General features: G+C 31.9%; 1 protein-coding gene across 1 annotated transcript in view; it reads left to right on the top strand.

Moving 5' to 3' along the window:
- The first annotated feature begins 837 nt into the window (after positions 1 to 837).
- LOC129248208 (inositol-trisphosphate 3-kinase homolog) overlaps positions 838 to 14,018 on the top strand; it is a 28,763-nt gene continuing 15,582 nt past the window's right edge. Inside the window, exon 1 of the mRNA XM_054887673.1 lies at positions 838 to 1,395. Coding sequence (XP_054743648.1) covers positions 961 to 1,395 — 435 coding nt within the window. The 5' untranslated portion in view covers positions 838 to 960. The remainder of the gene's footprint in view (positions 1,396 to 14,018) is intronic.

Here is a 14,018-nt window from a genome sequence, read left to right as displayed (position 1 = left end):
ATTAAAAAGTATGAAAAATGAGAATCATTGTAACGGTGCATAGATGGTAATCACGGCTGAAATAATCATCTATACATAGCAATTTAATTTTATTTTTAATTACTCACACCAGCTTCGCTCGCTCACCGTTCAACTTGTATGCTATGTATGTGCGTGTTTTATTTGCGTGCATGTATTTTTGCATGCTTCTCACTCCACTTAGTGCGCTCACCAGAACATTACCGATCAGCCCAAGTTGGCGCTCAGCTCTGTTAACGTACCTAAATGATCTGTTAATAACATTCACCAACGATCGGTGAGCGTTCAATTTACGAGAGTATGCCACTGTTAACTTTGCCATCCAAACCGCACACTGCTTGCTAATAAAAAGACATACGTTTGAGCAGTGGGAACCAGTTCACCGTGAAATCTTGTAGAAAATGCAACGTTGGGAAGAGATCGTTAAGTATTTCTTTAGTGCAAAGCAAGAAAGCAAATACCTTTAAAATGAATGACGCGCATTGATATAAGAAATCTAAGTTACAATTAAAACAAATAGAGCACGTTTATTTGAAAACAAAAGCGCAATGCTCAGTGTGCATGTAATGCAAAAAATAACGCAATTGAAAAGATTTATAATAAAATATAAGCTACAATTTTAAAGTGAAAACTTGTAAAACCGGTTACTTGTTGCCATAGTGAACGACAGCAGCAATAAAAGTGACTTATTGTTTAAAACATAGAAAATTGTAAAGCAAAATAGTGCATTGTAAGAAACTATGTGGAAAGTAGTTTACAAAAAGTGTTCAAAGCTTAACTAACAAGTGAAAACTTAAAAAGTAACCAGATCTGAAAAACAAAAAAACACTAACAAAAAGCCAATAAACGGTGAAGTGAACATCAAACATAAAACAGTTTTATGTATGTATATATTAGCACAAAAAGAGAATTTTTTTCGCAATTTTCCCCTTCGAACTGTATATGGAAACTATGACTTCTACACTGCTGCAACAACACGCTACACAAACAGCAACAACTACAGCACACCACTATCAGCACAAAAGTCATCATCATCAAAACCACCACCACCACCGCCATTTGCATTCACGTCATCATACGTCGACAACGACGACCACACAGGCCGCTGCCGCAGTTACTGTAGCCGCCGCCGCCATGGCTTGGTCAACTGAGAAACTGCGGTTCTCTTGCGTGGATAATATTGGTTTGCGACAACTATGGAAATTAATTGCATTGGATAGCAGTAGTAGAGCAAATAGTACAACAACAAGTAGAGCTAACGTTAGTGAGAGTGGCGCAATGCAGCACAGTACTTGTAACAACAATGTGGATAATGTACAGCAAATGCAAAATTGCCTTAGCAACAATAATAATAATGAGGTGAGTAAAAACTATGATGTGTTAAATTCAAGTATAACTGAGATGGACAATTATTAGGGCGATGCAGAATGATCTGTATATATAATTTTTTTTTACTTTGTATATTTTTAAATTTTTTGTATCAATATTAATAACTAGAGCAAAATTATTTCGGCATTATCTATTTATTTAAATAAGAGAGAAATTCAAGTAGCGCACATAGTACATATATGAATTGTTGACATAACACATTCCTTAAAATTAAAAAAATACGCCAAAAACATATTTTCAATTCGTTTAAGTCATATGCAAATACTATAAGTATACATTAAACAAATATGTACAATCAGTCGGCACTCAGTCTGTAATCTGATATTCCCTTTATCGTCAACCTCACGGCACAAGCCTTGTGAATGAAAATAAAATTTAAAATTTGTTACATATGGACTTTAGCATGTGGGTAATATTAAAATTCATATGATAAGTTCATTAAATGTAAATGGCGCAGTCAACGCCCTGTCTGTGCTTATATGTATGTATGTATGCACATACATATGTGGCTTTTCTCGATTTATTTCCGATACGAAATATACCGTTCGCTGAAGTAGTTTTGTCAGTTTGCGGTGCAAATGTTTACGATTTGCCAGATAGCCCGATATCTACACTTTTTCAAATTGTTTGTTATTTTTTCAAGGTGTTAACAATGGCTTGTTTTTGATGTTTCTTTTAGAATTTATTTTGGCTTTGTTTCGAAGTGTTTCTTTCGTTTTGATTTATTCAAGGTGTTAACATTTGTATCTTGTTTTGCACTTTTCTTTTTGTTAGGCGCGCTTTTGTTTTTTTTTTTCTTTACTTGTTTGTTTATTTACAACAATTAATCACCTACCGTCTGTTTTCATGACTACATTTTTCAAATCGTATTTTTGTGCAAATGTAGGTGTAATGTTTTTAATAACTGCGCTTTTTCAAATTTCAGTGCGCATATGTATTTGCTTTTATCTTAAGATAGGTGGTGTGCAAGTTCGTTTATTTTTAATCCGTTTAATTTTCGCCTTGCAAGAATTACTCACCTGTGGTTTTTTGTTCATTAGTTTTGCGTATTAGCTTTTTAATTTTAGTTTTAATAATTTTTTCAAATTATTTGCTTTTTTTATTTATTGAATAATAAAATCATTATTGATTTGGAAAAGTGAATTGCTTTCACTACAATTTCAGACTTATGGTTTTTATTATTTATCCTTGTTATCGAAAAAATTAGTAGTTGTTTTAATTTTTAAAATAATGTTTTTAGTTTTTTTACTTTCAATTCATTCTATTATAATCTTACTCATACTGTTAACTTCACTGAATCAACTTACCTGTAAATTTCTTTTAATTATTTCCTGTTCCTAAAATTTTAGTAGCTTTTTTATCTTAATTTTTGTTTTTTAATATTATTAGTTTTCCTAAAATTTTTAGTACCCTTTTTATATTAAAGTTTTTTTTATATTCTTAATTGAATTCTAAATATCTTAGAAATCTTTTATTTTTTTGTTATTAGTTGAATTTTAAATATTTTAGAAATAATTTTCATGTTTTTCTTTTTATTATTATTTTACGAAGATTGTTAACTTCACAGAAATAACTTACTTGTGATTTTCTTTTAATTATTTTCTTTTCTTAAAACTTTTAGTATTTTTTTTATCTTAGTTTTTTTATAATATTATTATATTATTATTTTTTTTTTAGTTGAATTTTAAATATATTATTGTAGAAATATTTTTCATTTATTTATGTATTTTTATTTTTTTTTTTTCATTCTATTATTTTCTTATTCATCTGTTACCTTCACTGAAATTTCCTGCCTGTACTTATTTGTTTCTTTTTTTATGATTATCACTTATTCTTGAGATTTTCAATAATTTTTTCTTTATATTTTCAATAACTTTTCATATAATCTCTCCTTGCTTTTGCTTTCATTCAAATATTTTTTCGTTCTTTTTCGTTTTATGTTTTTTTTTTTATGATAATCCCTCATTATTAAGATTTTCCAATAGTTTTTTCTTTATATTTTCAATTACTTTTAATCACATTTTTGCTTTCATTTAAATTTTTTCTTAATTTTCAAATATTTTTTCGTTCGTTTTGTGTCTTTTTTTTTTTGATTATCCGTTATTTTTGAGATTTTCAATAATTGTTTCTATATATTTTCAAACACTTGTCATATGATCTCTCCTTTACTCGCATTTTTGTTTTCATTCAAATTTTCATAACCTTCAAATATTTTTTCGTTTTCTGTCTATTTTTTTTTATTATCCCTTATTCTCGAGATTTTCAATAATTTTTCCTTTATATTTTCAATAACTTTTCACCCAATTTCGCCTTTACCCGCATTTTTTTCTTAATCTTCAAATATTTCTTCGTTTTTTTTCGTTCGCTCTGGATTTCTGTAGCACTTTTCCAAAGGAGTTTTTTCATATTATTTTTGCATTACGCACCTTGTTTCCTTCAACGAGATTACCTAGCAGTCGTTTTTCTTTTCATGTCTCAACTTTTTGAAAATTGTACCAAGTTCGCTTCGAATTTCTTACGCAGTTTTCAAAAAAATTCTCTCACAAAAATTATTTAGCTGTCATTTTTCGCATCTTTTCTTAGTCATTTGTGAAATTTTTTAAGTGCCTTCTTTTCGCTTCAAACAGCCATTAATTTTTTTTTTTGTTATTTTGTTACTTAAAATTAGCTTACAACATAAATCTTAAAGCTATTTGGAGCTACAGCAGTAGGCTCAACCTTTCATTAATTTCATTATCTTAATTTCTGACTCATCTTCTTACCTTCATCAAAATCATCACGTAGTTTTTTTTTCTTTTTTTTTAAATTTCTCTAGTTTTTTTGTAATTTTTGCACGTCTTTCTTCGCTCTTTAATTTTCTTCAGTATTTCACAGTTACTACCTTTTTTTATTTCTGCAATTTTTCAAATTGTTTGTTGCTTTTTTTTGCTTTGCATTATTTCTCGGTATTGTTACTTTATTTGCTTTCTTTCCTACTCCCATTGACTGGCCCGATATTGTACTAATACATAAAATATTCGACTCATTTTTAATTCAAAGACGTAAAACGAAAGCATGAATGGCTTCTATGCAATAATAGTTGTGTTCTTTTATTTTCTATTTTTTTCTTCTTTGGCTTACTTTACAAATTCGCTTAACACTTGTCAAAAAGTTAGTTTTTGTAGTGACGTCAATTGGTATACTAAAAGAAATTTATGTGTGTCCGCATTTATTCATCAAATACAGTAGGTTCTGTTTTTATGCGGCTTTTTTTTATGCGGTTTTGAAATAGTGCGGTTTTTTTTTTAATTACAAAATGCATGTCGACCTATGGGGAATTGTACATATAAACAAGATTCTAAACCAGCTAAGCAAAAACTCATCACAGATTGCATCAGAAATGCTAACCCTACAAGTATGGAAGATATATGTATAAAGATATAATTTTCAAAGATACAATATTTTGTTTATGCGATTTTATTTAATTATTTCAGATTCATGCGGTCTATGGAACGTATCTATAGTAATAATATGGGACTAGTGCCCTTTTTTATGCGATTATTTCAGATTTATGCGGTTTTAGCATTTGAAACGTATCTATAGTTTTACTATAGAACTAGTAGCTTTTTTTATGCTGTTTTTTCTTTATGCTGTTTCTTGCGGAACGTATCTACCGCATAAAAACAGAACCTACTGTATGCGGATATCCGGTTTTCTCTTGTACTGGGCGGTGCTCTTTGTTGAAGGCGAATGGCGGTGGCGATTACTGCTATGCATAAATGATGAAAAAAAGAAGCAAAAAAAAAGAGAAGAAAGTGTGGATAATTGCGAATGAAAGCCACTATTGGTGAGTGAATCAGATGAGGCGCCCTTGCAGCCAAGAGGAGTGAAAAAAGCAAGAAAAAAATATGAGATATGATAATTTAGATGTTGTAAAAGGGCAGCTACCAAAGTAACATAAATACAATTCATTCAATATATTGTAATTTTAATAGGTTTTTGAGATTTTTTTATTGACATAATTGGATTTAAACATATTTTTATTTTTCACTTAAGCAAGAAGGCGCAAACTTAATCACCCTTTTGGAAGATTTATAATCTGACATAATTGGATTTTAGACATATTTTTATTTTTCAAGACAAGTAAATCATGTTTGTTTTTTGTTTTAATTAGTAAAAACGCTATTCAAAAACAAAATTCATTGATTAATTTTGCGTCAGTATAACAGACAAGCACCAATGGCGCTTAAAGCGCAAAATAAATGAGTCCGTTACTCACAATCATTTTTTTTTTATCAGTAAAAAAGTTATTCAAAAACTAAGGTGGATGATTAATTTTGGGCCACTTTGTACTTATTCCTCTTAAGGGGCATCTTGAAGGGGAATTGATCAGCAGGAAAATCGCCGCTCATAAAAATTACTTCTCTGCCTTTATTTTAAGTCATTCTAAGTACTCAAAATCCAACACTTTCTCCTACTAATAACGTCACTTCAAATATTGGTGTATACTCTTCCCCACACACGCACACACACACATTCTTTGGAACTTTAGGTATGTGTCTAGCTTATTACTGACTTTATTTGCACAGTGATGTTTTGTTGAAACAAGTGATTTCAAAACCATTCACACAAGGCCGTCAGTCCAGCTGTTTGTTAATTATTGCAATTCCCACAGGATTACTAATGCATGTAAAATTTATTTCAAATATTTAGGTGCAAATATTTACTTATACATCAGGAATGTCTATTACAACACCAATAATGTAAAAAAAAAATAACAAAAATATGAAGTACAAGGTGGCGCAAAATTAATCACTCTATCGGAGGATTTATAATTTTTGCAAATGGCGTCGTTTGTCAATCAAATCTGGCGCAAAATTAATCACCCTATCGGAAGATTAGTCAATCATACAATTGATACTTGTATACAAATAGAGCGCATAAAATGCAAAATAAAGATTTCCATCACTCAAAATGTTTTTTTTTATTTAATACAAAAATTCTTAAAAAACAAAACTGATTGATTAATTTTGCGCCACCTTGTATGCATGTGCATGCAAATAATTGTTAACAATAAAGGCATGACCGGCGGCGACATTCCAGAGCAAAGTAGACTAAATTACATTTTTATTATCTGATCGCATCCCATTTGCTTAGCTCATTTTTCACGCTCCCATGCAGACTGCAAGATAGCATTTCACTTGAAGCGCCTGATGCACACTAATAACGGGCTTTCGATACTGCATTATTAAAAACTTATTAAGAAAAAAAATTAAATAAAAATAGCATAGCAAACAAATTTCCTGTCACATTCTAAACTCGTGGGAGCGCGTCGAAGTGAAAAGTTTGCCGCACAAAACTAAGGGATCACGCAACGAAGCGAGGTTATCATCGAGTAAAGTTGACAGTAATTAAAACAGCCATAAAAATTATATTTTTAAAATATTTCTACCTTCATAAATTACGTGTCTAAATATTTGTATGCGCATAGCGGCTACATACGAGTATCGAACGCTCCTAACAACAAAGGTTTCCTTTAATATTTTGCATAGAAAAAATTTTTGCTTTCTTGGGCACTGCAGCTACATTTTTTTTTATTAAATATTTCATTCAAATTTTTTGTTATAATAGCACAGTAGTTTTGAATAGAAATAATTTCGATTGCATTGCTGGATTTCGTTGACATTTATGACATTTTAGCTGTTCTATTTATAACATTTTTTTCAATTGATAAACTTAAGGTTAAATGCAATTAGTGAAAAATGTGCGCTTTGGTGGTGGTGGCCGTTAAGTAACACATTTTGCGAATAGCTACGTTGGCGACACATTATCAAGATTATTTTTTAATAGCACCCACGGAATTATAATATCGCGTACGCGTATGATTAAAATATTTGAATTTACTTACAAAAATGTCTGCTCAATTTTATACTGATTTCAATCGCTTGTTACTTTACATGGCATGTTATTGATTTTTTTTTATTTTTCCATTTTTTTTTATTTATCTATTTTTTACTTGTTAATTTTTTTTTATTTTATTTTGTTTTTTTTTTTTTTGTTTGGGAATCTTTAACACGTTGACTGCCGAGCGAAATTTGCTGGTTATCACACAGCGCCGCAAGTGTGCATCACCACCACACCAAAAACAATGCGCCGGCACCCATTGCCCGGCGCGGCGCCATTGAAAAGCCATGCGCCGGGCAATGGGTGCCGGCGCGGCAGTCAACGTGTTAATGAGCGCTGACTACTTTTGAGCAAACAAGGTTGGATAAATTTGAGCTAGTAAGTTAGGAAATGGCCACACAGTGTCCAATTACGCTTGCAATGTTAGCAGTAGGTATTTTTGAGCCTTGGTGGTAACTCAAATTCATATACCGGAAAAAATATGCATTGCATAGAAGCTGAAACGATGGGGAATTATATCTCACCATGAATTTTCACTCGTTTTGTATGGTGAAATAAAAAAAATTTAGAGCAACTTTGGGTTCCGATGTCACGAGAATGTGTAATATTCGTTCCCTCAAACTAGAGGATATTTTCAGATTTACCAAAGAATCTGGAAAATTCTCCCTCTCTCCTTTAGGTTAAAGGAGAGCATCCTTTCGTCCTTAACTTTTCTCCCTTTCACTCTCCAGAGTTTTAAATACAAGGGGCGTCTTAGCCTGAGTGTGCTTCTGGGCTCGAATTTTTCAAATTTTAATTTGAATGTATTTATGAATCTTTTTAATTTTTTTTTAATTTTGTTTTTTAATATTTTTGCTTTAATTTTTAATTTTCTTTTTTATAATTTTTTTGTTTTGATTTTATTTTTTACATTTTTTTAAATTTGTTTTAAATTTTTTTATATTTGTAATATTTTTTTAATATTTTTTTAATTTTTTTTTATTTTTAATTTTTCTTTTTTATTATGATTTTTTGTTTTAATTTCTTCGCACCCAGCCAATCAGCTAAAATTGCTTTGACACAATTTCATATATGAAAAAACACAACACTAATAGGCTTTGACAATTCAATTGTCAATTACTGTCAGTTATTTATAGCAATGCTACTCATTATATGTATGTATGTATGCTGGCTCATCATAGAAAGCCAAAACAAAAGCTAAAGTCATCGAAACACTGTATCTATGACAAATCAATTAAAAATAGTCACCACAATACATAACACAATTCATTCATTGAAATATCAAATTGCTGACAACATTACAAATCCATGCTCGCCGCCGTCGTCGTCAATTCGCCGTCACATTTACGTAATGTCATTGACATAGACGCAAACAAACAAAATAAATAATAAAAAATCATTACATGCATGCATATTTAATTACACAAAAGTAAGCCGGTGTGCGCCGATTTACCAGATCTCAAAACACCAACAATTGAGTTATAAGTTGATAGTTGTAAAAAACGAGCATAAATTTGTCACAGCTATTGGTATTCTGGCTAAGATTTATTGACACAGAGTGTATGGGGCAAGTGATGTAATAAAATATATTTTTTGTATGCATGTCAAGTCTACAATTATTATTTTTTTTTTGTCTTCTCAAAATACTTTTTCATTAAAAATCCCTTATAAATAAATATTTAATTAAAGTATGTCTATATGTACATACGTAGGTATGTAAAGCAAGCGCTGACAGACGTCAAACATCATGTGTGCATACACACAATTAATTATAGCAAATTGACATTTATCACATGTTGACCACAGGCGACAAAGTGGCGTTAGTTGGCTGTGCGACCGAGTATTGAGAGCCGTGAAATGTAAGTCGGCTGGTCGGCAAAGCAGTGCCCCTCATGCCCATTTATGCTTGGGGTTTATTGACTTTTGCAATAAATTGTCGTGTATATGTAATTATGCAAATTTTATTGCGAAAAATCATATCAGCGCACATAAATATATTTCAACATTTTGACAGCTTGCATTTTTATCTCCTGCCAAATTGCGGGTATTTCCGGCAATACGCACATTAGCAGTGACGGCGCGCTCTCATATTGTTACGCGTCTTAATTTAAATGACTTTTTTCTTTTTATTCTCGATTATTTTTTATACAATTATGTATATATATTTTTTATTTTTATTATAATTTTTTTTTTTTTTTTTTTTTATCAAAATCGTTTGCTGCACCTTTGAGATTGAGGTTGAGGGTCGCTCTCAACTGTATGGCTGAAACGTTAAACAAGGTAGTACATTCACATTTTAGCCCATATTGACAGTTGTTATGTATTCGCACACTTGGCCGCTATCACAAGTTCATGATCTCTCCACATACACGTGAAACCGCTCATATCAGCTTTATTCACGCCATGTTGGACTACCTACATAAATTTTGAACATGGCTCTTTTTTTTTTTTGCAAAGCACATTGACTTTTTGTTAAAAGTGTAGCTTAAAGTGCAAAAAGAAGGTGAACACTTAATAGGTTTAACAAGGCCTCTGAGGCAGCATAGAACGCTTAACGATCGTATATGTCTTAGATATTCACATAAGCTGTGCAAAAATCACTTAAGCCATTTAGTGGCAAGTAATTATGTTAATGTCCGTTATTGTATATAAGCAGTCGTAAATCGCTTTGGTATTGAAGAAATGTCTAATCAAAGTCAAGCGGCATAAACGCGAATGAAGTACACTTACACGAGTGCCTGTGTATAATTTGATACCCGTTGGTGTGCAAGGTTGCATTTTTTCGGAAAAAAAAGTTGATATTGTATTTTAAGGCCGTTGAACTTAAGACAGAATACAGCGGTTTAAATGTTGGAAGATGAAGAGTTTTAAGAAAAGCAAAAAAATATTTAAAAAATCACTATTCCGAGCCTACGCCTCATCGTCAACATTCTTGTTACCACAGATCCCAGATCAGTTCCTCATCACCTTCGTCAGCTCTATTTTAATCTAGCATAAATTTCTTCAACTAGCATACATTTCCCATTTGTGGAACAACATCAAGACGCAGACCACAAATAGGAGGAAAAGCTCGGCCAAATGTCCAGTAAAAGGGGTGTCAGCGCCAATTGTTACACTACATCTCAAGATGCTCTGTTTGGGGTTTGATGCCTCTTTTAATCCAGAATTCATGTATTAAAATTTATTATCATCAATGCTTAAATATAAGAAACTATCAAAAATAATTTTGATTTTACTTTCTTACTTTTTGTTATACTTTTTCTTCAAGAAAATATTATTTGCATATTTCTGCATAAAACTTCGTCTTTTCTTACTTCAAAAATCTTCAAATAAACTTTACTAGCAAATATGTATAGTAAATTTTTTATGAACTGCCTACTCCATTAGAAAATTTCACACCATAAATTGCTCAAACTATGATATTTTTAGATGGAAGTTTTGCATTTATAGGCAGCTACACGGCATACATTGCTCTTATAAAAAAAATTTTACAAACAAAAAATCCAAAAAAAATTTCTAAATTTCTTAAACATTTTTGCATCGCTTGATAGTGGCATACGTAGCTTTAAGTAAAATAATATTTTATTTTATTTGATCTCATATATTTTGCTTTTGCTATATTTACTTACACGTGCTTAAATTACTTAAGCTGCTGCGTGGTAGCTGAAGCACTTGATTTACCATACAAAAATTTATAAAAATTTTGTTTCAAGTGCAAATCTTATTAAATAACAAAAAAAAAAAAGAAAACCTGATGGCATATTGAAGCAATTTAAAGGTGTGTATTTTAATTACAGTTCTTCACATCTGTACATACATTCATGCTCAATACTTTTTCCTGCACAACACTCATTCAGAATAGCGAGCTTGACAGGCAACAGCAACATCAATTTGAATTGAGGCTTGACTTGATTGTAGTAGTGGTGTTGAGCAGCAACTCTCTTTTACTAAAGTTAAGTGTTACTTTAATATTAAAACTGGTTTTGGGAACAGAAACAATAAAAAGAAACAAGAAAACAACAAAATTAATTATATTAGTGTTGCTCGCTAAAAGCACAAGTCCCAGTCACTTTGTCTAGAAAAGTCGCATACAATTCGTTTCTTAGGTAATACAAATCGCTATAGGTACGTTGAACCGGTCTGCCGAGTGATGACGCGTTCGTTTAAAAGTTTTTGTTTTTTGGTTTTTTTGTTTTTTGCTCCAACACTAATGTTAAAAAGAATTGGCATAGGTTTTCTAGCTTCCCCAGCTTCTCCAGCTACTTTTCCTCTCTTTTATTTTACACCTCTACAACTGTGAACTGATTGGTAAAAGTGTTCAAAGCGTATGCCGCCAACAAAATGCTTTGTCAAATACACCACTCCATACAAAAGAAATTTGATGAAAATACCAACAAAACGGTTCCATACAAACACAATGCTTAGCTGACAACAGCGCTGCGTGCTGACGTCAATGCAAATAATTTAAATAAAGCATTAATAAATGTTAAATAGCATTAAGCCACTGTTAACACAGTTTAACCTTTTTGCTACACACAAAAACAAAAAAATGCAATAAAAATGCTATGAAGCTGCAAAAGTAAGGCGAAAAATGTATGTAAGCGTTAAAATAAACAAAAAAAAAAAAAATAGTCTGTGAACATGTTAAGAATTTAAAAAATGTGGCATATATTAACTGAAATATGCGCGCAGCGAATAATTACTCGAGCACTTTTAATGTCCCAGTTGTGGATGGAGTCGTTGCCACATATTTAGTACTGTTACCACTAAAACGTTAACTACTTTCCTTCCTTCATTCACTGAAATGAAGAAATTCATACAGAATGAAAAATTTGTGTTTAAGAGACTTAAAATAAATTGTAGGCCTCTCTAAGGTATAACAAAGTGCGAGTAGACTGAATGGGTGACCGCCTAACCTAACAATACATAAGACGCACATATATTGCAGCAAGGTTATTCGTTGAATACTGAATTAATTATTATATTGAAATAAACTCGATTTTGACTGGCCTGCTAATCGCTTAGGCAAACTATAGCCACATTTCACAACTTACAACGACATTTGAAATTGGCAGAAACTTACTAATTTTTCATGAAATCTAATAATACACGACAATTAGCGCTGACGCGTCAGTGACTCCCTTAAAAATTTCCAATGTTTATTCTTCTGACAAATTTCATATCACCGTGCAATCAATAAAAGTTTACCGTTCGTTACCAGGCACTGGGTGGCGCAAAAAAGAGGTGTAACCACAATGTATGTATGTACATGCCGTTATTTATATACACTCAAATATGTATATGCATCACATGTTTATTTTTTTCAAAAGTTTTATTGTGGCAGCCCCAGAAATTGTAAATACAAAGCGTATGGCGCATCTATCAGCTGCTCCTGGAATTTATGGTGTGTGTCTCGAATTTGTCTCACGTCTCCAGTCATCCTATACTTTTATACTGGCAGCTGATTTTTGCGATAAGCCTTTAAGGCTACATATTAAAAAAAGCATTTTTTTGATATTTAATATACACAGTGGGCATCGAACCGCAGACCTTCGGCCTGTTTGTCCTGCACATATGTACCTATACACAAGGCCATTACGGCCGTTTGTTGGAATATGTGCATTATGAAAATGTAAATTTTTGTTTAATAAATGCATTTTGCATACACAAATCGCACAAAATACTACTTTTTGCCGGCATGTGCTTGCATTTTAGCGAGGACATGACGTGCCAATGACGTATGAAGTTAACGTGCCTATTGCATACGTACGAACAGCTGACGTGCTTGACTGCAAGCTGACGACTGACGGCTGACGGATGTGTAAGTGACATTTCCGCTTTTGCCTAACAATTTTGGGTGAAAAAAGAAACAACATGAACGAACTACTCGTATGTATTAAACTTTGTTTTTGTACTCACGCGACAGGCAGCATTGTTTAAAATACTATTACTAACAATAAGTATAATCTATCATAATTTAGTATAATTTACATAACAATTTTGTTGTTAGCATGCGGTAATTTTCTGTGAACTTGTTTTTGTTTTACTTGGCAAATGCAATACCGTACATACTTTACATGTCATATGTATGTAATATCATATATGCATATATGTAATTGGCGCATACATATTTTGTATGTGCTTGGCCGTGCTTCTCCTCCAATTAACGGTTAACCTTTGATGTTTTGCGCTCCGAATAAATATAGAGCGAGAGAGAGTTACAGTTGTATGCCGCCCCCGAATGTTAGATGGTTTTTTATAAGAGGCTTTTTAATGGTATTTGAGCACTCAGTAGTTAGCCATTGTCTGTTAAGAAACAACAACTATTAGAAAACACGTTATTTCATGCTCACTTTGACCATCGAAATGAGAGACTACTGATTGGTAGCAACGCACGAAACCAAACAGATATGGCAACCGCTGCAATGCTGTTTACAAATACAAAAGCTACAACGCTGTCATTGACGTTTCAATGCCCGAATAGGCATAAAAATTGTATGTATGTAGATGTATATGGGACACGTGTCACAACAAAAGCTGGCATGCAATTGGCACTTGTCATTGTAAGAATGCAATCTATTATAGTAAAATATTAGTTTACAACAAGGCGTCTAATGATAATTTTAACCGCTTAAAAATAATGTATCACAATTTACAAAGCGTATACACACACACATACACATTTGTGAATATACCTACATACCACATATTCATTCGTGGATTTAACG

This window comes from Anastrepha obliqua, chromosome 5 (genome assembly GCF_027943255.1).
Source record: "Anastrepha obliqua isolate idAnaObli1 chromosome 5, idAnaObli1_1.0, whole genome shotgun sequence".
NCBI lineage: Eukaryota > Metazoa > Arthropoda > Insecta > Diptera > Tephritidae > Anastrepha > Anastrepha obliqua.
This window is presented reverse-complemented; position numbering and strand designations above follow the sequence as displayed.